The 27,515-nt window shown below is 44.1% G+C and overlaps 1 protein-coding gene across 1 annotated transcript in view; it reads right to left on the reverse strand.

Moving 5' to 3' along the window:
* Nucleotides 1-3,926: 3,926 nt before the first annotated feature.
* znf638 (zinc finger protein 638) overlaps nt 3,927-27,515 on the reverse strand; it is a gene marked incomplete at its 3' end in the record, with an annotated part of 30,139 nt that continues 6,550 nt past the window's right edge. Inside the window, exons 2-24 of the mRNA XM_041036673.1 lie at nt 17,806-19,450; nt 15,216-15,277; nt 14,559-14,588; nt 14,222-14,418; nt 13,849-13,965; nt 13,421-13,605; nt 13,067-13,282; nt 12,673-12,795; nt 12,432-12,469; nt 12,277-12,323; nt 11,990-12,021; nt 11,687-11,806; nt 11,346-11,477; nt 11,104-11,145; nt 10,498-10,635; nt 10,130-10,294; nt 6,301-6,750; nt 5,676-6,182; nt 5,416-5,580; nt 5,076-5,298; nt 4,659-4,952; nt 4,224-4,349; nt 3,927-4,039 (exon numbers count right to left, since the gene is read on the reverse strand). Coding sequence (XP_040892607.1) covers nt 3,927-4,039; nt 4,224-4,349; nt 4,659-4,952; nt 5,076-5,298; nt 5,416-5,580; nt 5,676-6,182; nt 6,301-6,750; nt 10,130-10,294; nt 10,498-10,635; nt 11,104-11,145; nt 11,346-11,477; nt 11,687-11,806; nt 11,990-12,021; nt 12,277-12,323; nt 12,432-12,469; nt 12,673-12,795; nt 13,067-13,282; nt 13,421-13,605; nt 13,849-13,965; nt 14,222-14,418; nt 14,559-14,588; nt 15,216-15,277; nt 17,806-19,450 — 5,167 coding nt within the window. The remainder of the gene's footprint in view (nt 4,040-4,223; nt 4,350-4,658; nt 4,953-5,075; nt 5,299-5,415; nt 5,581-5,675; nt 6,183-6,300; nt 6,751-10,129; nt 10,295-10,497; nt 10,636-11,103; nt 11,146-11,345; nt 11,478-11,686; nt 11,807-11,989; nt 12,022-12,276; nt 12,324-12,431; nt 12,470-12,672; nt 12,796-13,066; nt 13,283-13,420; nt 13,606-13,848; nt 13,966-14,221; nt 14,419-14,558; nt 14,589-15,215; nt 15,278-17,805; nt 19,451-27,515) is intronic.

A 27,515-nucleotide genomic window follows, 5' to 3' on the forward strand; every position in this document is an offset into this window, starting at 1 on the left:
GTCTGCTTTCCTCATGTGACTTTTGTACTTGTACCAGTTTTAATGAGACTGAAAACATTAATTTACCAAAGCATCCTGTTAGATTCATTATGAGCTTTATGGTAAATCTGGAAAAACCTGATGAGTAGTTCATAGAAAATGAACTCAGTGCCATTACTGTTGGGGGTTACAGTAGGTTTATTTGAAATTCAATATAACTGTGACCACAAATGAATAAGGCTCATTAAATATGTCTTCATTTACAATAACTAGTTGGGAAAAATAAAACTGATATTGACAGTTGATACAATTATTGAAATGAATACAGATTTTAATGTGCAATAAAGGTATTTATGAAGCTCTTGCTCTGAGTTTGTTGATGGTTTTTTCAGAACTTCTCTTCATTCTGTTGGCACAGATGGTTCAGTTTCCAGTGTCACATTTTGAATAAGACTCAAGGAAAAACATTTTAGCTGAGACATGGTGGATCACAGTGAATCACATGTAGCATCTTGTCAGGACAGGTGCATGAATGTGAGCTTCAGCTGTGGATGATCATGTATGAAGCTACAGTATTAAATGAAGTCATACATGACAAAGTGTAGAGCTGCACTTGATCATGTTTATTCTTTCCACTGTCTTTGGAATGCTTTGGAATTTTCCAACAATCTGACTGATGTATCAGAACACCCCTACACTTGCTGGGATTTTCACTCGCAACACTTTGTAGAGTTTAACTGTGAATGTAGTCAAAAGCAAAAAGCATCCAGTGAGCAGCAGCTCAGAGGAGGTGTGGCTCATGACGTCACCATCTCACCTGCCTTTGATGCCCAGGCAACGGCTCTGACGTCACTACGGCGGCAGCCAGATGATATAAATGAGGAGCCTTCCTTCACTGACTCAACGTTTCTGAGGAGGTAGGGACAGCTCTGGTGGGGGTGCGTCGCCGGTGTCTCAGGCTACCAACGTCTTTGCTGGGGACATTCAGTCGCTTTCGTTCCGCTCATGCTGCGGATCCTTACTGATAACGGTTCATTTTGAGCGTCTGTGAGGTTAATATCCAGGAGAACTGAATACAGATGTGACCCGGGCCACCAGACTCTGTCCTCCTCTCTCTCTCTCCCTGAGAGAGAAACAGAGAGTTTTTCCTCTCTCTTTCTGTCTCTATCGATGGAGAGGGAGGGAGCGAGAAGGAGAGCATGGCCTTCTTTAGCCCTCCTCAGCGAGAAACAGCGTTTTCCGTAACGCCAGTGGCGGTTTTTGGCACAAGCTACTACTCAGTGGCCTTGCTGTCATCAGTATCAATCATTCAATAGGGAGCAGATTTCGTATAATCACATTATTGATGATTTTGCATCAAGGAAGGCCAGAAAGCTCAGGTTTTAGTTTGAGTTTTTTCTTTGCTGCTCTTAGTGCAATAGTGTTAGAATTAGATTTCCTGTAGTGCGTTTTCATTTGTGTGATGAATGATTTGTGCTATTCACAATATTTATTCTATATTTTATTTGTATATTATTCTTTTACTTTTTTATTATTCTAAAATAATACAATTATATTGTTTTTATCTTATATCATTATTATCTGCTGTTGTTATGTGTGATTGTGTATATTTTGCCACTTTTATGTATATAGAGTATATTTATTTAATTTCTGATAACTTTAATTTCAAGTAATTCAATGTAGAACCGCCACTGCGTAACGCTAACCCTCTTTCTCCACCGAAAGAGAAAGAGAGAGAAGAACTCTCTCTTTCTCTGCTTCTCTCTATCTCAACTTCTCTGCTGTTCTCTTTCTCTTCCCTCCGAGAGTTTTTTCTCTCTCTTTCTCTCAGAGTTCTTGTCTCTCTGAGAGAAAGAGAAAGTTTTTTCTCTCTTTTCCCTCAGTGAGAAAGAGAGAGTTTTTTTCTCTCTCTTTCTCTCAGAGAGTTCTTCTCTCTCTGAGAGAAAGAGAGAGTTTTCTCTCTCTTTCTCTGTAAGGTGCTGTATAATTAATGAATAAATTGAATTGAATTGATGGCAATAAAATAAGAGTTAGAATGATATCCTCCATCATCTCTGCCCTTCATTTTCATACTGTAATTCTTTAGGTGGAACTAGAAAATATCTTCTTGAATCCACATCAGCAACTTGCCATTGAGGAAATATCCAAATTACAAGTAGGCACGTTACAGGCCATGAATGAGGCAAAGTGGTAAATGCAGCTCCAAAAGTCCCAATTGGAAGAATCCAGATGGCTCAAATGACAAAGTGTGGATACATTACAGATAGCTGTTACTGTAGTATGACTGAGGTGTACCATGTTGGAAATAAAGCTCATTAAGAAAGATAAGAAAATCCTCTATTAGTCCCTCAGTGGGGAAATTGCATTTAGCAACAGCAGGGGTACAGTACAGTAAGTAAAATATAAGTAAGAGACCAATATGGCCAGAACAAGATTAAATAAACACTATTCCAGTAGCAGAATAACTAAGAAACTAAATTAAGAAAAATAGCTGCTATACATACATACATACGCACGCATCCAGGTCAAGTAGAACTTGGCTGCAGGAGCACAATATCCAGGTGTTAGAGTGGCCAGCTCAATCCCCGGACATGAGCCCCATTGAAAATCTTTGCTGGATTATCAAAAGGTCTGTTTTAAGCAAAGAATCTGGAAGAATTAAAAACAGTCATTGAAGAAGAATGGGAGAAGATTACCCCTCAACAGTGTGAAAGGCTCGTGGAGAACATGCCAGCCAGGATTAAAGTGCTACTGCGTGCTAATGGCAGGAGTACTAAATATGAATTTTGTTATGTGATGCTTTATTTATTTTTTGTTCAGTTTTGAAGACATTCTTTGTTATTTGTTAACTTTGATACCAACAATGTTGAGAACTGACATGTTGACACCATGAAGAATTTACTTTTGCTATTTTTTGTCTTGATAACAATAAACAAATGATTTGTTTTGTTTGTGTCTGTCTGATGCAGCCACACCTCGTGAAATCCCAAAAAGATTTTTCTGCAAATATTTCATGATGATATCTGAGTTGTTAGTACAGTTGCTGTACTGCAGAGAGGAGCTCTGTTTGAGCCTTTGGTTGAAGCTGAATCTTCTCTCCCACCTTGATGAAGGTAATGGTCCACCAATTTGACTCATAGTGAGGAAACAGTTTATGGCCATAGTTTAGTCACCTTGAACCTGATGACACTCCACGGTAGCACAAGACTCTGACACACAGAAAAGCTAATCTAAGTGATGATATGAAGCCTTGTGAGGTATGAAAGGATTTGTAAGACTGTGTCAGAAACAGGTTGATGCTCTGAGCTTAGAACAGAGTGTACTGCCATCTTGTGCTGAAATAAATATCCTGCTAATAAGCTGGGACTTGACAAGTGCCACACAAAGGATCCCTGGTTTGAGTGTTTATCCCACAGTCAATGAAAATCAGTGCAGGTGTAAAGATACAAGTTGATGCAGTGAGATTTTCATCTTTGCTTTAAGGTTATTGTGATGACAGTGTGTGGTTTTATGATGCTATAAATCATTGATAACAGACTTCTATCAAATATTATCAGACACTGAGATTGTGAATGAGCGACAAACCACAATTTAGTAAATACATTTTATTAATGTCATATTTATTTAAATGGAGACATGAGACTAATCTATACCAGTGTGAGAATCTGGACCTTGAGAGAGAAATAAAGAGACGATACAAAAGGAGGGGAATGGCAAAAGTGAGTGAAAAGCTTCACAGCCACATTCAGCTGGGGTCTGGTTTGTCCGTCACATTCACCGTCTTCTCAGTCTGCAGGTATTTCTACAAGAGGAGGACAAAAGGAAAAACACTCTTTGTGAACACACGTGGATGTTTTATCACCTGTATCACAGTAAGTGTGAAAATGGAGCAGAATAAAAGAGGGAGAAAGTGCAACAAATAACCATGAGCTGCCTACCTTTAGGTTCTCGTAGTGTTTGATGGTTCTGCAGTGGTTGATCTCAGCTTCTTTGGTTCCGCTGAAGAATCGATTACATACTGTACAAAAGAAACCAGTCTTTGGGACTAAGAACTCCATACCTGAGGACACACACACACGCGCACACACACACACACACACACACACACACACACACACACACACACACACACACACACACACACACACACACACACACACACACACACACACAAGAGTGACTGTGGAAATACACATGTAAAGAAAACAGTGATGAACCGTCACAGTGAATAAATAGTGTCATACCAACTGGATTGCTGGGGTCAAAAGGGGGGAGGGAGTAGTCCGTGCTCATGGGTGTTTTCATCTGTAATGTCTTTTTCATACTCTCCTCTTCTCCGTTTGTTTGGTCTTTGGACGTCTGTTGCTTTCCTAGAAGAGACAGGGACTGCTTTAAAGTCCAATCTAAGACATACACAGGGGTAAAAAGACCTGGTCCTGGCTTTGCTCAACAAAGCAGATAAGCTAATAATTAAGCATTTTCCAAATGGACTTCATGTGTCTTCATCTTGGTGCTGTTATTAAACACCTGCAATGACTTATGGCAAGTACCTGCCCCAAGGACAACGTCCCATCATCTCAAACACTTGAAGAAGAGGTAAATTTGGACAAGCCTGATTCTCTACCCACTGAGGAACTGCTGCCACTCACAGTTCTACTTCAAAGAAAATCAAAGCGTACCCGTCTCTGCAGCAGGAGCTCCCGTCTCTTTGTCCTCCTGGTCCTGCATCTTCTCCTGTCCTTCTGTTTTGTCCAACACCAGCACCGTCTCCTCCTCCTTGGCCTGGCTGTGACTGAGAGGACTCTCCTCTTTCTTATGGTCCTCACTCTCTGCGGTCACTGCTCCTATGGCTGGGCTGTTTGAGGAGGAGTTTGCAGGGGCAGCTTCAGGTGGGTTACCTGATGCTGCAGGGGCAGGCACGGACAGGTGTTGGACCTCTGGGGTGGAGTCCAGGGTGGGCAGTGGTGTGATTTCTAAAAATAAAGACAGATTTCAGGCCAAATTTACAATTTGAAACCAAAAACAAAGAAAAATATCTAGGAAAGACTGTGTTTCCTTGTGTTGATGGTAGATTTGAAATCAGTGTGAGGCTGTACCAGTCTCAGGTGTTTGGCTGAGAGAGGACTCAGCCTGTGGAGCTGGTAAGGTGGATGCTGCAGCGGTGAGGACCGGACCGGGTGTTAAACCTGACGACCTGTCTGAGGAGTCAGCTGTTGGTGCTCTCACGGGTTCGGACTCTGATACTTGTTGATCAGACTTGAGCAGAGTCACTGTGGCATCCGATACTGCTGTTTCTATGGCAACCTCCATGGGTGTGACCTAGAAGCAGAAACCCAGAAAAGGACTGACATCATAAGACTGTGGACATTTAAGTCTCGGACACCCCCCATCAAACATGTAGAGAAAAGCTAAAATGTACCACAAGCTAAAATGTACCCCTGTAGTGTCCTGAGGGACAGACGTGGTAGCATCCTCCTCCTCCCTGTCTGTGGTTTCCATGGGAACAGCAGCAGGGGAACACGGAAGGTCGGTAACATCTCCTACTTCATCTAATGTCACAAAGTCACTCATGTTGAATGGGAAGTGGTCCTCGTCCTCCACCTGATTTCATGACAGGACAAAGAAACGGGGTTGTGGGTTAGGACACACAGGAGACATTTAAGTGTCCAGGTTTTGACCCAGCAGCACCTCCTCACCATTGTGGTCTCAGCCTGTGAGCTGTTAAGCTGTGCGTCCGTCCAGGAGCTCTGCTTGTATCCCTCCGACCGGCAAGACCACCTGGATCCGGACAAACCTTCACCGTGTGCTCTCTTTCTCTCCCTCCTCTCTCTTTCCCTCCTCTGCCACTCCCTCCTTTCCTCCTCCCTCTTCTCCCTCTCCTTCCTGGCTCTTTCATCCCATTCCCTCTCCCTCTTAGCCCTCTCCTCCTTCTCCCAGGCCCTCCTCTCCCTCTCCTTCCTCTCTCTCTCCCTCACCTCCTTTCTGGCTTCCCTCTCTTTCCTCTCCCTCTCCTGCTTCTTCACCTCCTCCTCTGTGTGGCTCTTGGCCGCCTCTTTTGTCCCCTCTGCTGACTTTTTGTCCTGCTCTGTCTCTGTTTGTGTTTCCCCCTTCACGCCACAGGTGGAAGCTTCTACGTTGTTAGGATGGCTGCCGGTTCTTGTTCGGCACTCTACAAGCAACGCGTTAACCATTTGTTGAGTGACCTGGTGAAACAGGGATGAAAAAGAGACATGAAACCTCACAAGCTGAGCTACACAGAAGAACAACCCGACTCCAACAACAGGCTGACGAGCGCAGAAACACATTTCTGCTGTATGTTACCTTAGGTAGCTCTGGCATGGCCGTCTCCATGGAAGCTGCTCTGCCATTAGAGACAGATGCCTTTGTCTCTTGGGCACCTGCAGCCTTGTCCTTTCCTGCTTCAGATAGATTGACTCCGTTATTGTCTCCTACTGTCTCTGTGACAGTTTTATCAGCAGATGTTTCCCTCATGTCTGTATCCATGACTGCTTCTGCTTTGGCGTCTTGTGCAGCTGAAGAGTGGGAAACAGCAGTGCTAGGCTCATGGCTTCTGATGCTGTCTTTGCTGGCGTTTTCTCCCAAAGCTTGGTCTTCACCAGCCCTCTTCTCTGTGATCTTCATCGTCTGGTCTGTCCCAGAAGTGTCTTTTTCCACCTCCTCCAAAGGAGGTTGAGACTTCTCTATATGGACAGCCTCCTCTTCCTCTGCAGCTGCTGCTGTTTGGCTGCTTTTGCCGTTAGCAGGTGCATCCTATGACCAGACACAAGGAGCTATTGAGCAGTGTGACATCAAACACGTGCACATGGAGCTGACGCTGCAGGACATCATGCCAGCAATAGATAACAAATACAGTCAAGCCCGAAATTATTCATACCCCTGGCAAATTTTGACTTAAAGTTACTTTTATTCAACCAGCAAGTGTTTTCTTGATTGGAAATGACACAGGTGTCTCCCAGAAGATAATAAGATAATGTACAAAAGGCATCATTGTGGAAAAAAATATTTCTCACCTTTTATTTACATTTAAAAGTAAATAAATTCCCCTCCTAGAACCGCCACCTTACCGTGGTGGAGGGATTTGAGTACCCGAATGATCCTAGGAGCTATGTTGTCGGGGCTAAATGCCCCGGTAGGGTCTCCCAAGGCAAACAGGTCCTGGGGGACGGGTCAGACCAAGAGCGGTTCAGAAGCCTCCTATGACTATAACTAAAGCAAGGTCAGTTACGTCGCCCGGTATGGCGCAGCCGGGGCCTCACCCTGGAGCCAGGCCTGGGGTTGAGGCACACATGCGAGCGCCTGGTGGCTGGCCCTCTCCCTACGGGGCCCGGCCGGGAAGAGCTTGAAAGAACGACATGGGGCCATCCTCCCGTGGCACAGAAACTGGCTCTTGGGACATGGAATGTCACCTCACTGGAGGGGAAGGAGCCTGAGCTTGTGCGGGAGGTTGAGAGGCGACTAGAAATAGTCGGGCTCACCTCCACGCACAGTCTGGGCTCTGGAACCCAACTCCTTGAGAGAGGCTGGACTCTCTTCTACTCTGGAGTTGCCCGCGGTGAGAGGCGGCGGGCTGGTGTGGGCTTGCTTATAGCTCCCCAGCTCAGCCGCCATGTGTTGGAGTTTTCCCCGGTGAATGAGAGGGTCGCCTCCCTGCGCCTTCGGGTCGGGGGGAGGTCTCTCACTGTTGTTTTCGGCCTATGGGCCGAATGGCAGTGTAGAGTACCAGACCTTCTTGGAGTCCCTGGGAGGGTGTACTGGACGGTGCTCCGACCGGGGACTCTGTCATTCTACTGGGGGCCTTCAATGCCCACGTGGGCATCGACAGTGACACCTGGAGGGGCGTGATTGGGAGGAACAGCCTCCCCGATCAGAACCCGAATGGTGTTCTGTTGTTGGACTTCTGTGCTAGTCGCAGTTTGTCCATAACAAACACCATGTTCAGACATAAGGGTGTCCATCAGTGCACATGGCACCAGAACACCCTAGGCCGAAGGTCAATGATCGACTTCGTGGTCGTGTCGTTTGACCTTCGGCCGCATGTCTTGGAAACTCGGGCAAAGAGAGGGGCTGAGCTGTCAACTGATCACCACCTGGTGGTGAACCCAGTGGTGGACACCAGAGGTAAGGGATGCTGTCAAGCTGAAGAAGGAGTCCTATCGGGCCTGGTTGGCTTGTGGGGCTCCCGAGGCAGCTGACAGGTACCAACAGGCCAAGAGTGCTGCAGCCCGGGCGGTTGTAGAGGCAAAAAGTTGGATCTGGGAGAAGTTCGGTGAGGCCATGGAGGAGGACCATCGGTCGGCTTCGAAGAGATTCTGGCAAACCGTCCGGCGCCTCAGGAGAGGGAAGCAGTGCTCTACCAACACTATGTATAGTGGGGGGTGGAGAGCTGTTGACCTCGACTGGGGACATTATCAGACAGTGGAAGGAATACTTTGAAGATCTCCTCAATCCCACTGTTACTCTTTCCGTTGAAGAAACAGGGGCTGGGAGCTCGGGGGCGGACTCATCCATCACCCAAGCTGAAGTCACTGAGGTGGTCAAAAATCTCCTTGGTGGCAAGGCACCGGGAGTGGATGAGATTCGTCCCGAGTATCTCAAGTCTCTGGATGTTGCAGGGCTGTCTTGGTTGACATGCCTCTGTAACATCGCGTGGCAGTCGAGGACAGTACCCCTGGAGTGGCAGACAAGGGTGGTGGTCCCTCTTTTCAAGAAGGGGGACCGGAGGGTGTGCTCCAACTATAGGGGGATCACACTCCTCAGCCACCCTGGGAAAGTCTATGCCAGGGTACTGGAGAGGAGGATTCGGCCGATAGTCGGATTCAGGAGGAACAATGCGGTTTTCGTCCTGGTTGTGGAACACTGGACCAGCTCTATACTCTCTATAGGGTGCTCGAGGGTTCATGGGAGTTTGCCCAACCAGTCCACGTGTTTTGTGGATCTGGAGAAAGCGTTCGACCGTGTCCCTCGTGGCATCCTGTGGAGGGTGATCTGGGAGTATGGAGTCCGGGGCCCTCTGCTAAGGGCTGTCAGGTCTCTGTAAGACCGGAGCAGGAGCGTGGTTCCCATTGCCGGCAGTAAGTCAGACCAATTTCTAGTGCATGTTGGACTCCGGCAGGACTGCCCTTTGTCACCGGTTCTGTTGATAATTTCAGGATTTCTAGGCGCAGCAAGAGGGAGGGAGTCCAGTTTGGGGACCACAGGATTTCATCCCTGCTTTTTGCGGATGATGTTGTCCTGTTGGCTCCATCAGGCCAAGACCTTCAGCATGTACTGGGGCATTTTGCAGCCGAGTGTGAAGCAGCTGGGATGAGAATCAGCACCTCCAAGTCCGAGGCCATGGTTCTCAACCGGAAAAGGGTGGCTTGCCCTCTCCGGGTTGGAGGAGAGCTCCTGCCTCAAGCGGAGTAGTTTAAGTATCTTGGGGTCTTGTTCACGAGTGGGGGAAGGACGGAACGTGAGATTGACAGGCGGATTGGTGCAGCTTCTGCAGTAATGCGGTCGATGTACCGGTCCGTCGTGGTGAAGAAGGAGCTGAGCCAAAAGGCAAAGCTCTCGAATTACCGGTCAATCTACGTTCCTACTCTCACCTACGGATATGAGCTTTGGGTCATGACCGAAAGGACAAGATCTCGGATACAAGCGGCCGAAATGAGCTTCCTCCGCAGGGCGGGTGGGCGCTCCCTTAGAGATAGGGTGAGGAGGAGTGTCATCCGGGAGGGGCTTGGAGTACAGCCGCTGCTCCTCCACATCGAGAGGGGCCAGTTGAGGTGGCTCGGGCATCTATTAAGGATGCCCCCTGGACGCCTCCCTAGGGAGGTGTTCCGGGCATGTCACACCGGGAGGAGGCCCCGGGAAGACCTAGGACACGATGGAGGGACTATGTCTCTCGGCTGGCCTGGGAACACCTCGGGGTTCCCCCGGAAGAGCTGGAAGAAGTGTACGGGGAGAGGGAAGTCTGGGCATCCCTGCTTAGGCTGCTGCCCCCGCGACCCGGCCCCGGATAAGTGGATGAAAATGATGATGATGATGATGAAGTAACTTTAAGTCAAAATTTGCCAGGGGTATTAATAATTTCCTGCATGACTGTATGTCTAACTGAATAATGAGCAAGCACTGCCAATCAATTACCGACCTCAGACGACTCAAGGTACGTAGTGATGACTTTTGTCTGTGTGTTGGCCTTGGGGTCCGGCTTGCGGGAGAAGAACAGGGGGTTGTTCTGGATGATGCACGGAAACGTCTGGAAGCGTTTGTAAACAGAGAATGCCATGGCTGCAGTCGCCATCTCACAAATGACCTAAGCAGGAAGAGGCACAACATCACATCAACAGCATGTTACATGTCTTTACAGATAAAGAGCAAGACATGATTTGGAGAAAATGTGATTTGTATTTTCAGCCCAGGACAGAGCTGTGTGTGAGGACACGAATATTCAGGACAGGGGTGGCTGAGGATCTCATGGATGGCTTATCTGCAGCTGCACAGACAAACAGCCCTCACCATGTTGTTGAGCACGAGGGTCTTGATGACGGTACCAAAGCGTCGCACCAGTTTTTGGACCTCAGAGGATCCAGAGGGCATGTTGGGGACATTACTGATCACCAAGAGCCTGCTCCAGCCCACTGGAACAGTACTCTCCTGAAGGACACAAAGGACATACAGTCACTAATTAGCCAGCGGATAATTAGTGGATCAAGGTACACAGAAGACTAAAGCAGAAGATATACAGAAGACATATTCATTACCACCAGTAAATGAGGGTTTCTGCAATATTACTATACCCATGAAAAATACTGTTTTCTTACTTTAATGTACTTTTTATAAGAAAAACTAGTTGTAAAGTTCCAGCAGATGTCACGTTTTACAGGACTGTCCCTGTTTATCTACATCTAAAATGTAGGACAGGGACAACTGAACACTTACTGCTGCAGTTTGACAGTAAGACCCTTCAGCTTGATTTAGGTTTATTACTTTAAAGAGCTTAGTGTAAATGTACATTTGGATCATCTACACTTGTCCCTGGTGTATTTACAGCAAAGTTTATTAACATGCACTGTCCTTGTTACATCAAGGAATAAATAAGATGAAGTGCATAGAAATACTCACTAATGAGTCCACTGATCCCATCAGCAGATTGTAGAGAGCCACCTGTGTAAAGAGGTTTTTTTATTGTTTATCAGCAGTTACTGCTCAAGGTTCACAAACAACTAGAAATGCTACACTAAGCACAAGATGAAAGAAGCAAGCACACAAAAGGAAGATATTTAATATAGAAGATTAGAGCAGAGGAGGAGAAAAAGATGATGAGTGTCCTGTAAAGGATGTGGGTGAATGATGAGAGGCCTTACCGGTGTGCTGAGGCCAATACGCTGTTTGACATGGATTATCTTCACCTCACAGTCTTTAATCTTGGTGGGGATGAAGGAGTGGACTTTCACTATCTCTTGAGCAATCTCTGTGTCTGCCACTGACACAAGCACCTAACATACAATAAGGATGATTTTAACACGGTGCTGTAGGAGAACTTTGTAACAGGTCAACAATCCAGAAACTAGTATCTATGGACAGATTGAGTGTGTAGACTGTCCACAAAACAGTCCCACTGAGCCTGTGATAGTAGTTGAAGCTATAACAGAAGCAGCTTGCATGGCTACATGTATTACTGCTGTCCAGGTGTGATCACACCAACCTTTCCCATTTGTTTTGCCAGGATGAGGTCCGAGGGCGTGTCAAAGGGCTGGATCAGCTTGATGATGTCACTCTCTGACCAGCTGCTCTTAGGAAGTCCTGTGATCAACACCATGCCTTTCTGTAGGAGACATTACAGAACAAGTGAATTTAACAGACATTTAGCTGAACTTAGGTTTTCCTTTTTGTACATTTCCAAACATAAAATTCTGTTTTCAGACTGATGAGGGGGAAAATGACCTGAAAGGATTTTAGTATCAGGCTGAAACACAAGAAAATGTGATGGAAGTGAAGGAAACTGTACCTCATCAGACGTCTTGTGTTGAGCCTCAGCTCCTGCAGTGGGGAGTAGGAGGGGAAGATGCTACACTCAGTATGTTTTCATACACATCACAACTACAAGCCAGCAAAAGCAAGACATCACAAACCAGACTACATGTGACTAAGCAACAATTTATTCCATGTGATCATGTATAGTTAACAGACTGTGATTTTAACTAGATATACTGAGTATTTGTTGACAGTGATAGATGTAGATATATTAGCACTGACTGCCTGCAGACGAGCAGTGGCGGTTTTTTGTTGTCCTACCTGAGTCTTCCCCGGCAGGACCCTTCTCCTGTCCTGAAGCAGGTTTGCTGTGAAGTCAGAAATAATCATATCTGAGTGCAGGTTTGAAATGGGCAGGTTGAGTGAACAACATATGGGGTTAAAGGGGAAGAACGGTGATGATAACTGTGGCAGACCTGTTGTTGGCATCAGGAGACTGCACTCCTTCAGGTTTCTAAAGGAAATCAAACAGAAATGAGACTTCAAACATCAAAAAATAATAATTAAAAAAGGAACTGAAACTAATTTTGTGTATGAGATGGTTTCTGAATCAACAATTGCATTTAGACAGAAAACAAACTCCACTCAGCATTTTTGTGGAAGCTTTATGTTTTCTATGATTGAAAGGGTTTAAAGTGAACATGCCTTCAGTGCCACGTGTGTGTGTTTTCCACATGGTAACTTGGCTGTTGAAGCAGTGATTTTCTGGTCTCTGATGGAGAGATTTGTGGAGTTAGCCAGTGCCTGAGCGTCTTCAGCCTTCACCATACATACAGATGCCTGCAGCAAGGGAGGGAGACAAAGTGATGATGTGGGACAGACAGAAACCACGATGACGTTGTGCAAAGTAGAAGCAGGAAACCTGCACAGGCTAAAACATCCACAGCCACTGTTTTGTTGACTGAAGAGTGACAGATGAACAGGCCAATGCTATTCTTTCTTGTAAAACAGAAAGAAAATGTTAATTCTGCACATTTTAATACAACAAAACAGAAAATAAGCATGAAATTTCTTGTAAAACACATGAACATGTAGATACTCTTAGACGTACCTTCTGTCCTTGGCTCTTCTCACTGTCTTCTTCTGAGCATGGCATGAGGATCACGTTGTTGATCTTGCCAAAGGACCCGACCAAGTCAGTGACTTCCTGCTCCGAGGCGTGGTTTGGAATGCCTGTCAGATAAACCAGACGATCTGCAACAGACGAGCCCAGAGAGGCTGGAGTGGCTGTTTTCTTCTTCTTCTTGGCTGGAGGAGGCCTGGCACACTACAAAGCAACAGCATTGGTCTTTGGTTAGTTTTAGGCTGAAAGAAGTGTGTAGACATAGTTAGCTGTGGCTGAGCTTGGTCCAAAACAGTGGAATTCTGTGACAAGCTTTACACAACTAAACAGAAAAACAGCCACTGTGTCAGCCGCCTTGTTACTTGCTGTCTTAGCCATCTTAGTTCCAGTCTTCATCCCGCTCTTAACAGTTGTGATGTTGGACTGTCCACGTTTGGAGCTGTGAGCCGCCTTAGAGGAGGGTGGATGTCGGCTGGTGTTAGTGGAGTCATGGTGTGGACGCTTCCCACCGATGCGAGAGGAACCCCCTGTAGACACAGCACGAAGCAAAGGGAGGAGGGAAAGCAAAGAAAGCTCCACATCACTCTTGTGTAAGGCTCCAAAACTAGAAGTGATGTCAGAAATCTCAGGTAAACAACAGGTAAAGTGTGATTTTAGCTGAGCACAGACAAACTCTCTTCCCCGTTAGCAGATGAGTTTAAAAGAGCTTTCCAGAGTCAGACTCTGAACATACATGAGTCTGTAAAGAACAAAGCTACACACTGACTAACCTGATGATTCCTTGTCCTTCCTCTCAGGCCGGTGCTCTCTGGAGGAGGAGGAGGTTGGGTGTGAGTGAGAGGGACTGTGTGAGCCGGAGTGGCGGCCCTCCAAGCGATGGCCGTGTTCTTAGGACAGTGAATGGATGGATGAGGTTAGAAGTGAGTAAACTATCATACAGACATTTCCCCTGATCTGATTCATTTATTGCTGAAAAGATAATTGTGTATTAAGAACCTGCAGCACCACTGAACAGTCCAACAGTCTAGCAAATGAGCTCACTACATATTTGTATTATTTGTAAGTTTGCAGATGAATATTTAACAGAGTTGTACACTGTCCCACTTTGTAGACGCTGTGCCTGCTCTCTAGCCTGTGGTCTACCTGTGTAGTGGTGGAAGCGAGGGAGATGGTGAGGGGAGTAGAGCTTCCCGTGTGGCCTGTGGGGATGGGGGCACACCCTGTGTTTGTTGTGAGGAGGACTTGGGGTGGGAGAACCTGAGAGGCTCCGAGACACGGAATGGGATGGAGAGCGATCCTTGGGATCCCACAGAGCTCGGCTGCCATATGGTCTGCTCTGACTGGATAACACATTGAGTGACAGACATAAGCAGTGAAATGACAGAGTAAAGTTGTGTCAAGTGGCAGCTTAAACAGCAGCATTTGAATGGATGTGCATTTTTCTTATTATTGGAAACAGAAGAAGAAGAGTCCAGCTGACCTTGGCAGACTTGGTTTCCAGTCAGGGTACCTTCAGAGACACACAAACATCTGTTAGCATGTCATCAAACATCTTACTCCTAAACCTGTATTTAGAAGGAATTAGAAAATTCAACTGTACGTATCAATACAAAGCTGCACTTTTCAAAATGTGCAATAAACAGAGAGTTAAATAATATTCAATGCAATGTGAAATGGTGACTTGTAGCACGAGGGCCACTCAGAATGAGCTCCTTACTCTGCAGCTCCATTCACATTTAGCCTTTTTCTACAGCCTGCACATCAGTGACATGTTTGACTGTCAGCAATTACGCCAGTTTTCCAATTTAAAACCAAATGGGCAGCTGTTTCCCAAAAAACACAACCCCACTATAAGATGTCAGACAGCTGAAGGAAATGATATATGGTGGATATGATGGGACAAACCAGAGCAAAAAGACAATACTGAAACTAAACTTCAGTGGTTTGTCTGAATGTGTAAGTAGGCAATTGTTTGCCAACACATTTGCTTTAAGCACTTAATACTGTAAATCCAAAGCATTTCTGAGGTGTGTTTCAAAAACTGTTTGATGAAACTAAATACTTCTCTAAGTAACTATGACTTAACAGTGAAGAGATACTATAGATGCAAAGCTTTAAAAGGTAAAAATGTCCTCACTTGTTGCGCAGGTCTCTGCAGGCAGCAGTGTGGTTCACGGTGTTAACGTGGTCAACCCAGTCCTGAGGAAAAACGACAAATGGCAGAGGAAGATGTCACAGTCAGACATGAAGTGAAACAGAGTACAATAAAAGTTAGGTTCACAGGTTGGCATGTATGAGGAGGTAGAAAAGGAGCCAGGTCTAAGCAGTCAGATAACTCATCTGTTTACAGGGGAAGACAAAAGCTCAGGCTTGTTTCCTGATGTCATTTTTCAAACACGGTGTGAAAAACCTGAACTGAAAGTTGAGACTCAAGTCTTTGATCCCATGTTCATGTTCAAACTCTGACGCAGCTGTTAGAAGGAATACAAGACGATGCTTAGTCTTGTTCTAGAAAATCCCATCATTGGTGTCCTTGGCAGACATGTCCTTTACCCATTCTACTTTCCACTGCCTTCAGTGTGACTCAGTCTCTACCATTAACACCCTGTACATCACTGGCAGAAACAAAGAAAAACAAAGGAAAAACAACTTGTTTTTGTCTTTTTCTTGCAAATGCTGTACAGTTAATTAACCAAGTTCCATTTCAAGACCTGAAAGAGGACATTTCATTTATTGCACCAACCGATCAGCTGCTCCTGCTATTTGAATTCCTGTCACAGCCTGTGACGTATGATAATTTAGTTCAAAATAAAAGAAATTCCTACAGTAAACAACAAGTCTAAAATAATTCAGATAAGCCAAGAGGTTTATAGAAATGTACACAGTCATTTTTAACATAGAGCACTTCACATTCTGCTACATCATGATATGTAACTGACTGATGACTGAGGGACTATTTATCCATCAGGCTACAACGCTGATTTTCCCGATGACGTTTTTGTAAATTTGGTTAAAGTTTTATACAAAGATAAATCTTTAAATGAGAGAATTGAAGATGAAAGAACAGACTGTTAACAAACAGCTTTCCAATATAATGGATCTTCAAATAATTCCACCCTTGGCATAGTTTAGAATTTAGGATAGTCACTTTGAACTGTCAGTAATTACTGATATGAAACTGAAGCAGAGTACAAACCCCTTTAAAACTTAGTTACTTGTATATATAGTCAATCACAACACCATTGGAGAACACAAGAAACTCAGTGGATTTTCTCAGAGAGCAAAGGAGTTTATTCAACAGTAATTACTGCTGAACGGAGAAATATACTTCTACTATGATCTGACAGTTCCTCTGATCAGATTCTGTCCACTGTTATTTATTAGATTAACTGTCTGTCCAAACAGAAGTAATCATTATTGATTATTGTATCTTGTAGACAACATCCCTATTCATTAATACATCATGTTACCTTCAAGTGCCATATGAAAAACCATCTCACTACCAATCTGATGTATTTTATGATAAAACTATATACTGGGACTAGTCATGACCCAGGAACATAGAATATCACTTAGGAAGAAAACAGCGATTTTATTGGATGAAATGAGCAGAGGACCAGGATGTTTAAGAAAGTGTCAGGTGGTATTCTTAACCATCCATCTGCTGGTACCGAATGAGTTCATGAAATACAAAGTGTTTTACAGATTTAAAAAGTATTGAAATTAGTCACTGTGTATTTCATGTTAACTTTAGACAGACGTGGTGATTAACATTGTACTGCGGGTGCTGGATAAATTTAGTTTGTAAGTTTGATTAATCTTTTTCAGTTGATGAACAAATAAGCCTAAGCACTTTTACCTTCTCTGTATAGCCTTTGTTCAAGCATTAATTCACTCTTACCTTTTAGTTCATTTTCAAGTTAAACATTTAAAGTAAGTGTGGCATGTGTAAAAGTTTGGGCACCCTACTAAGTCTGAACTTAGTAACCTCCCATTATCAGCTGTTAAGGTCAGTGGTTGGAAATATTCTGCTGTGGTGTTGTGTGGCAGCCAGTGGCACAGGACATATTGCTCAGGTAGAGGGAAGAATGACATATTTCAATATTAGTAGCCAAACTTCTGCAAATGCCACATATGTAACATATGTTTTTTTTAGTTCATAAAATAAAAAGTAACAGTGCAATGATGGTAATTTTTACAGTGGGATTGCAGGTCATCTGTTCACTTCTTTTCATTTAAAAAAATCTACAAAGTCTGTAATTTGACCAATGATGGCTGAACTTTACTATGTGCAATTTTCCTCTTTTCTTCATTTTCAACTGGGAGTTAAGTAACAGTAAGAATTTCCCTATGGGGATTAATAAAGTTATTCTGATTCTTTCATACAACTGTAGCCAGATCATGTAGAACAGGGGTGTCCAAACTGTTCCACAAAGGGCCGTGTAGCTGCAGGTTTTTGTTCCAACCAATGAAGAGCACACAGTTTGACCAAACAACTGTCTGAACATGGCCCTTTGTGGAACAGTTTGGACACCCCTGATGTAGAGCAACTGCACTGATGTATTTCAATGGGAATTACAAAGCATGTAAAAAAATGAGTGAGTAACACCATAGTCACTCATCTTGACGAGTGCCTGGAGAAGAAAGACCAGGCTACATTTCAACATGTGAAGGTATTTCTCTCAGGACATTGTTGAACATTGGAAAGAGGGCATGTTGACACTCACCTTTTCCTGATCACACTGTATGTGGCACAGGGAGCAGATATGGGGATACACCTTTGGAGACACGGCTGAGAAATCACTTATCATGGTGGGGGTAGGTAACTTCTTGCTGCTGCTGAGTGGTTTTGAGCCAGACGAAGAAGAGAGAGACCTCCTTGACGAATCCTCACTCCTGGTTTCAGATGAGGGCCTTGGCTTGGGTCCGTCGTGCCTGTAGTCTCGGTCGAGATTACGAGATTTGGACGATGGTGGTAATTCTCTCCCAGGTGACCGACTGCTCTTGCGATGGTCGCTACTTGTCCTGCGGTAGTCCCGATCTCCGTGCTTGCTTGGTTCAGTGTGTTCCAAATGAACCTGCCGCCTTTCAGCTTTATCGGCTTTTAGAGCTGATGGCGACGATGAGGATGGGTACATTTTAACTGTCCTTTCATTGGAGAGCGGTTCCCTTTTGAAAGCTTCTCTGGTACTACTCTCATCCTTTGCCCGACTGGCATGACCATAGTCAATGACTTTACCTGCTGTCTGTGTAACGGTAAGGAGGCTAGGCACTTCCGGGGAACGTGAACGTGCCAATGGTGAAGAGCGGGAAGGTGGTAGTGGCATATCGTGGATGCTGTGTGAGAAGGAAGATGAGGAAGTGGAAGCCGCAGTTTTCTGGTTGCCTGACTTGTTGATTTGGATGTCACGCAGGATAAATGGTAAAGTATCTGGGGTTAGTTGATCATCAGGGTAGTGACTCAGCACTTCTAAGTCTTCATTTGAAAGTCCAAAGCTAGCCAAGATACTTCCTGCACTCTCGGGTGTGTACAAACCCTGGCTGCCCTCAGGCTGCTGTTGAGGTGCCTGGTGTCGTTGCGACTGTTGGCTAGCACTAGGTGTTGGACTAGCAAACAGTTTAGTTGGAGGTTGGTAGCTTGACCAGTCTACTCCTTGCTGGTGGCCTGGCTGATTATCAGAAGTGAGTGTTATTGGGTTAGAGCTGTAGGTTCCAGGTTGATGGACTCCAGAACCTGAGCCTTGGTTCTGGTGTTGGTTGGGTGGGTTCATATGGTCAATGAGGCGATGGTCCATGTCCCTGGCACCCCGGATAGCCAGGGCAGACTCTAGTTCATCAGGGAGCTGAGTGGGACGAGGAAACTGGAAACCCATCGCCTGCGACAGCATATCAGAGGAAGCGCGATTCTGATGTTGATTTGGATGTGTCTGATTATGAGGCCTGGGCCCATTGGAAAACTGCTGTGGCCCCTGTTGCTGGGAGTGGTGGTGGTACATGGCAGCAGGAAAACACGGTTGTGTAGTTCTGTAGGTTTTATTGTTTGTGTCCACGTTAAACCCAACAGCTGACACCTCTTGTCTATTGAGAAGACTCTGGAGGGCCAGGTGAGGAGGTAACGCCACTGCAAACCTGTTGTTGTTGTGACACCGGTTACCAACAGTTGTGGTTGCAAGAGAGGCGAGCTGCTGGAGAGCAATCTGGGCCTGAATCTCAATCTGAGCCAAATGGAGAGCTGTCAGTGCAGCAGCACCAGCCACAGGTCCAAATAGGAAATGAGTCCCTCTGGTGCTGTTGGCAAAGGAGACTGTTGCACTGGGTTCCAAACGAAGGGTCGGACCAAGGTGTGAATTACTGTCTGTGTGCACAGCGAGGCTGTGAGGTGGAAAGCAGAAATACACTATTACAGATGAACAAGCTTCAATTTTTCATTTCAAAAGTTGCTTTCAGATGAAGTCCTTTTCCCCACGCACTTGTTTATCATAAGTTGGCTCATTCCTCATTTTGTTTGTTGTTTCCTTCCTTAAAAATGGGTCAAAGCATAAAGAAGTGTGGTCAGCTTCGAGGTCTTTTTCCCGCAGTGTGCCCACTGTGCTTTACTTTCAGGGTGGGAAAGCAAAGCAACATTATGCAACAACACTGAATCAATGAAAAGCATGAAAACCCCAAACAGCAAAGGTGGATTTAACCTACTGGGACGCTATAAAGAAGCCTGAACCTCTGGGCCTGATAGAAAAAGCAATCATGTCGTTACGTGTCCAAAGAAACACATGCTTCCCTACAGTTTATGTTCAACAGGGCTGCCCCCAACCAAAGATTTTCCTAGTCAACTAGTAGTTGATATTTTAAGCCATTAGTGAACTAGTACAATATTATTATTTTATTTTATTTTTTGAGGCATCAGGAAATGGTTTTGAGTTCCAGGGCTGAGAACAAACCTTTTAAGTAACACTGTGCTACATTACAGAGGAAGACAAAGCTGTAACAATAAGCTAAAGATATATATTAAGAGTTAACCACACCGGCAAAAGCAGCAATGATACTGAATGTGCCAGAACAACCAGCAACTTTGGATTTCCTGTTTGACTAAATATACCCAGTAAGGCAAACCCAAGCAGGGACCAGCTTTGTAAATGGGGTGCTTCCATGACTGACTAACTTAGCGTCGCTACTTTCTGTTGGAGTTTGATTTCCTTTTTCCTGCAACCAACTGTCCAAATAAAACTGTCCACTCTTTTCCTCGACTGACATCTGGTCGACTATTGTGGAGCAGCCCTAAAGTTCAACAATACGACACAGTGGAGTTTGCACAGACATGGTATAAGCCTTATTGCCAAAATGTCCACAGCAGAACAAAGCAGTTCTACAAGAACATACAGCAGTTCCTCCCTGCAGGTAACATTAGATCACTGCAAATTATAAAATGTGCAAGTCCTGGTACAGATTCAATACATTCACACAAATCATGAACTATAGCCAGTAACACGCAAATAATAAAATGGTGGACATTACTAAAAATCTTGAAGAACATTTAGGCCTGTTTGACATGAGAAGACAGGCTAACACTATATGTATTTGGTTAGAGACTATAATCAGACATGGACAAAGGTCTGTGTGATCTGAAAATTGAGCTTATATTTGGTATTAGTATCCACCCTCTCTCATTTTTATATACTGTACCCTAACCCAGCCTGGGCTCAATGGGGGGTTGTTTTTCCTTTAACAAGATGTACAAGACTGCTGTTAAAATGAATTTATTTTATTTACTGTGTCTAACTGGATATTGGTCTGCCTTGCCATCTTGCTCTATGTGATACAGTATCTGGCATGAAATCTAGTTTAAATGTGTGCAGCATGCCATAAACAGACTAACACATATGCTGGTGTAAAGAATTCATTTGTTGAAGTTGTCCAGACTTTGAAGTCCTACCTTTTTTCTTTTCAACTCAACAGATATTAGTTAAGGGGCTTAAATACTCAAAATCAATGTTAAGCAATGCAACATTTAACAGAAGTGAATTTAACATAAAGGCTGACATGACATTTCCAATCCAAATAAATAAGAAAGGACGGCAAAAGTTTTAACGTTCAGAAAATGATGCAAAAATATCTATTGTGCTCTGACAGTAAAGCTACTTATTTATGACATATACAAACATATGTCTGGCATATCAAAATGTCTGACAATGACCAGTTCCCTAAAGAGTCACAGCAGTTTGGTTAGAAAACCTTTTAGATGGACTTCAGATAAATTTCACTCATGTAGAGTAACACTGGCTGTGATCTGGCTGTGCGATGATCTAAAGAGAAAGATCCCACTTAAAAATGATCTTACAGCAGAAAAAAAAAAAGAGTATGAAGCAACAACATCCAAGCCTCAGTATTTCTTGTTGTGATAACACAGTGCTGACTTTCTCAGAATAAACCACTCCAGCACCTTCTCAACAGACAGATATGTGCATTAATGGTTTATATAAGCAGACAGATAGATTTGGTGGACTGCATGCAAACTTTCTGTGACTGGCTGAACACGCAAGGTCGACACATAGAAGGTTTAAAGGTCAAAAATGGGATTTATGGTGCAATGTTTACGGTGGCCCTTAAGGACAAAGCACATATAAGGCAAAAAGCACTAACATTAAAGGAAACGGTGATGGTAAGTTAAAGCACAGAGGTACTTTATGTATCCCTTAACCCTGACATTTTGGCTTGTCCTCACTTTCTGTGAAGACCTGGTTTTAGCCTTCAGGTTAGGTTAGGGTTAGATTAGGTTAAGAGATGCAGATGTCAGAGTTAGGCATTTAGTTATGATGGTTAAGGTTAGGGTGAGGGACTGGGGGAAAAGATAGCTGTACTTGGAGTTGAGCAGTTCAACTCCATGTCTGTAGTGGACAAGACTCCTTCACTTTTTGCACACTTTATTGTGTACAATAAATTTTAATTGAAATGGAAAAAGTTGCCTTTTTCCCCATCAATCTATACTCATCAACCTATAACAACCACGTGAAAACATGTTCTTAGAACTTTTTGCAAATTAATTGAAAATTTAAAACTTAAATCTCTCAGTTACAAAAGTATTCAGAGCCTTTACAGTGTATCTCCATACCACCAGGACTATTCCTAGAACTGGCTGCCTGGCCAAACTGAGTTACCAGGTACAAAGGGCCTTGGTCAGGGAGATAACCAAGAGCCCAACAGTCACTGCATAACAGAGCTTCAGACATCCTCTGCAGAGGAACTGAGAGAAGAATGAATGCAGCCAAATACAGACAAGTCCTTTTAGAAAACCTGCTACTGAGTGCATGTCACCTGAGACTGAGGTGACAGTTCACCTTTCAGTGCAGCACTGGCCAAAAAATGAAATCATAACCACACTGGAGCGGCCTCAGCCTCTGACAGTCACTGAGTGGCCCAAAGCCTAAGCCCAGACTTAAACCCCAAGCTTCATCCGATCTGATGAAGCTAGAGAGGATCTGCCAGGGATGGGAGCATAAGAGCATGTCTAATGCTGCTGCTCATCCAAACCAAGTCCATCACTTGAACCCCTGATGTCCCAGATTATTTCCTCTGTATCAATTCTTGCTGTACGTGTTTTTTCTATTTGTGTGTGCTTTGGTATTTGTTGCATTTCTGCAGTTACAGCGAGTTTGCCTTAATGTCTTTGCTTTCACTCTGCTATGTATTTTGTCCTTCAGGGGCACCGTAAACATATGGTACAACGCATGACTCATTTTTGCATTACACAGTTTTACAGACCCACATACAGACAAAAGGCAACATACCAGCGTCTATAGAGAACGTGGCGCTGAATCAGGAGCGGCCAGCACTGCTCCACAAAGGCAACACTAACAAAGCTAAGGCTTGGAAACTCGTGTTTCGTTTGTGGGAACTAAGCCTGAAAGCATTTCCCTCCGTGTTTCTCCTTCCTGCCCTATAGACTGCCATTCTAATATTGAGATAAAACTCCATGAAGTAACCGTTACAACGTTTATGGCTGCAGGACATCACGCAGAAGCTCATTCGTGATGTACTACGGGCCTGCGCAGCTGAGGCCCCGGTGTAACCAGGCCGAATCTAAGCTACATCACAAACCACACGTAAAACATCTGTATATATACTATGATAAAATAAACGCTGTCTTTGTTCTGACAAACCGTAAACCGGGAAACACATGGCCATCCTATGAGACCCACACATACCAGCCATTTTGGGTGTTTTTAATGCACCCAACCCTAAGCTAATGTTAGCTACCAGGAGGCGAGCATAACAACATTTCCGTTACATTGAGTGCACACTCGTACCATTTCCGAGGTCAACATATTCAATAAATACCTTTCACAGTGAGTCGAAGTGGATCTTATTACCGGAAAGTCTTGATTCCTTAGTCCGTGGTCATTAGTTTCAAGCGGGATAAACCTGTGTTCCGCCCATGTTTCCGCCGATGCCAATAACAAAGCACACTTCCGCTTTGAGTTTTTCAGAATAAAACTCACCTTCACAAATTTGACAAACTATTAAAAACAGCACGATTAATAATTAAAAGATACTCCCAGTTGCGTGTCATGTTCAGTGTATGAAACTGACATGTCGAATAAGTCAAAATGAAAGTAAAGGAATGTGTCTTTTTAGCCCCAGTTTGTGTCCCCGATGCACTGAACTACTGTATACTATGGCTATGGATACACTTGTTAGTATATTAGTGCTTGTTTCTTATTGGTAAGGCTGATAAAAAATAAGAAATGAACATAATGATTGTTCCGTTTACCAAAAACAATCTGAGCACTTCCTTGAATTATTTTACTTAGTAGCTCAGTAAATCACCATTGTTGTATGGTATAATCAGCACACACACACACACACACACACACACACACACACACACACACACACACACACACACACACACACACACACACCTGTTGAAGCACTCAGTACTTGTCTCCTCTTTCAGCCGGTGTGATGGAGGAGGTGAGAGACACATTTATCAGTCATAAATTGAACTCCCTCAGCAATAACCATATGAATAGCCCCCCACCTCCCCACCCCCTTAGAGCTCAAGTTATTATTCATGTCCATACAAGATTTAGAAATTATGCTGTGCCTCTCACAGGGAATAAAAGGGGAAATTTTATATACAATCAGCACTGACTGACTGATTTAAAATATTTGAATAAGAAATGTCGACAGCACCACAACCTGAAACACATTTGTGCCTGAATGTGACAGAGGGGATGTGAATGTTGCCATGAGTTTGTCAGAGGGTGGTGACATAAATAGCACAGCTTACAGACCAGTGAAAACATAAGCTGCTGAAAGAAAATCCTAGTGATACAGTACTGTATTGCAGCAGTGTCATACTCCACAAAACATTCTTAACATTTTTCTTTGGTCTGCACCCACACCCGCACACACACATACACCTACACACACACAAATAGCCTGTATGTGGATGCTAACAGCTTGTCATTACTATGATAATCCATCAAGGGGAGACTGATTAACTGGCAGTGAAGCAGAAAAGAAAACAAGGTGACAAAATGAGGTAGAGGGGTTCAGATGTGTTTTTGTAGCTGTTTCTATTGGAGTCAGAGGAGACACACAGATGGAAAGAGCAGGAAAATGGTGTCCGAGGACAGCTGAAAGATTGACTGGTAAGAAAGACAGAAAAACAGAACTCTCATTTCATGTCTGAAATGCAAATGAAACGTTTGAATGAAAATAAATTTATTTCAATGGAATCACCGTGATCGGTAGATTTTTTTTTAATGGAGGCAAAATGAATCAGTGTGGAATTGGAAAAAGGTGTTGTGATTCAGCATCTCTGCCATCTTTTTCTAATTTTCCTTGAAGTGAACAGAGTCTGTTTCAGAGAGTGAAGGTTATAACAACTGAGGGAGAGTTGGTACTATAGTCCAAGGATAGTACCTCCAAGGATTCAGTGCTTCAGAATGAGCCTAATTCCTACTCATTCTGAAGCACTGAATCCTTGGAGGTAAAACGTCCAATGCCTGTGCTCCCAGAAGGCTGAGAAGAGGTTTATGATCTGTTTCCATCACAAAGTGTTTGCCAAGCAGAAAGTCCTGGACTCACTCCATGTTAAATTTTGTGTTTCTGTTCCTAACTTTGTGGAGCATTGTTTTGAAAGAATGGTGCTCATCCCTCTTGTAGAGTCCAGAGACCTGGAGAATCAGTGCCAAGGCTCACTGAAGCTGTTCTGGCTGCACATGGTGGCCCAGCACCTTACTAAGACACTGTCTGTTATTTTTTTCCTTTAAATTGTCACCTATCTGTGGCTAACACTGGTGCTGATCTCAATTTGTCATTTAGCAACTGCTGACAAATGCTCTAGCTTGGTTTCACAGCTACAGCCAGTGGATCACGCTCATTGACACTGAATTTGTCAAAATCTCCTTTTGGTGTCAAGCTCCTCCCAGCATACCAGAAGTCTGGTCCCCTGAGGGTACTATTTATTTCTCCCCTCTTACAGCTTTACACATTTTTGTCATGTGTGATCATAAGGGGACAGACCAATTTTCTCTGGAACTCCCAGAGGTCACTAATCAGTCTGGCCTTCATCTCTGCTAAGATCTCTGTCATGTATAATCTATCTCTCTCATTTTTGCAACAACAGGTTGGGAACACTTAGTGCCTCCAATAGTTGTCTAACAGGTCCCAGAAAAGGTCTTTTGACCAGACTCAGAGTAAATAGATTCAGAGAAAAATGCTGTCACATCAGCCTTTGTATGGATTTTAAATGTCACGTTTGTGCCCAGGACCCAGGATATCTACCATCCATCATCATCATCACTGGTCATCACTGCCTAACACAGAATGCAAAACGTGTAGAGGTTTGGCTGAGCTGCTTAGCCAGTATCTTACACCAACCAACTGGAGCCACATAGAGTATCCCACAAAAAGAAGCACGGTGATACATGGTTCAAATGTCTTTTGAATATGCTGTATTAACTGGTTGTCCTGTTAGCATTCAAGCTGGCAACATATGTGAAATGATGTTGGCAATTAGTCTAAAGCAAAGTACACCAAAATGATCAAAATAACTAAAGTGTAATTACATAATGTGCATGTTATATAAGAAAGAAAGAGGAGATGGGAAGAACAGAATGTAATCAAATGGCTGTAATGTGGTCATCTGTTTCTGCAATGAGTCTGCTGAACGCTCCTGCCTCTTTTAGCCTGAATGTCAGGGGTTGAACTTTATTAGCAAGTAGCCACTGCCTACTGTGTGTGTGCGTGTGTGTGTGTGCGTGTGCGTGTGCTTGTATGTTGTGAGGACATAAATCTGTTTACACAGTCACACTGTGAGGACTCAGGAAGTGGTTTAAGGGTTAGGTTAAGGTTAGGATTTAGTCAAGGTAAGGCAAGGGATGGGCAAGTAGTTCTTATAGTTAGGGTTAGGGTTAGAGTAAAGGCCAGTTTATGCTCCTGTGCAGGATCACCATAGCCACCATAGCCTAGGCAAGTGGCCCACACCTTGTGAGCATTTACACTTGTGTGCTGTGTTGAGTTTCTTCATGCACTTCAAACAATGGCAACTGAAAGTTAGCAGGTCATGTTGGAGTTGGAGCTAATAAATGTTGAACAACAGTTACTTTTATTGAAATGACTTCAAAGCAGAGAAGAGAGAAGACATCAGAGGAGATGGTGTGCGTACGACCACTGAAGTGACTGAGGCAGAAGGAGGCTGAGTTTTCTGTGCTTGTCCAGCCACTGAGAGATATGTTATAGAGTGGACCAATCACAGTTGTTGTGGATTGCATCACTGCAATGTGTAGTTACATTTCTATGGAGGTGCATGTCAGGCCACAGCTTAGGGTACACGGCTGCACTGTAACTACGATGTACCTGCAGCATCGATTCTACACAGAAGTATAAACTGGCCTTAAGTCTCCAGGAAATGTAATGTCCTCTGAAGTGATAGAGACATGACTTTGTGTGTGTGTGTGTGTCTGTGTGTGTGTGTGTGTGTGTGTGTGTGTGTGTGTGTGTGTGTGTGTGTGTGTGTGAGAGAGAGAGAGAGAGAGAGAGAGAGGGAGAGAGAGAGAGAGAGAGAGAGAGAGAGAGAGAGCGGGGATAGACAGAGCTTTTACTCATGTACTGATATGCTATGGTTACGCACACACACCCACCCACCCATCCACACATTTGCATACACACGTACACACGACTGACCATTACAGCTGGGCACTGTAATCTGAGCTATGCATACTGCTGACACATGCAGTTTGTGTGTTTGATCAAGTCTTGTAGAGCTTGTCAGCCTTTTGTGTTTATAGTTCAGAAATATTTCCCGTGTGATTCTCAGGAGTGACTCGAAGGTCTGTACCTGGGAGGGCTCCAAACTTAAACCTCTGACACTGGGAATACTTGAACATACTGAATCTAATCATGTTCAGGATGGACCACAAGCTGTGGATTAGCT

The sequence above is a fragment of the Toxotes jaculatrix genome, chromosome 4 (genome assembly GCF_017976425.1).
Source record: "Toxotes jaculatrix isolate fToxJac2 chromosome 4, fToxJac2.pri, whole genome shotgun sequence".
Taxonomy (NCBI): Eukaryota; Metazoa; Chordata; class Actinopteri; family Toxotidae; genus Toxotes; species Toxotes jaculatrix.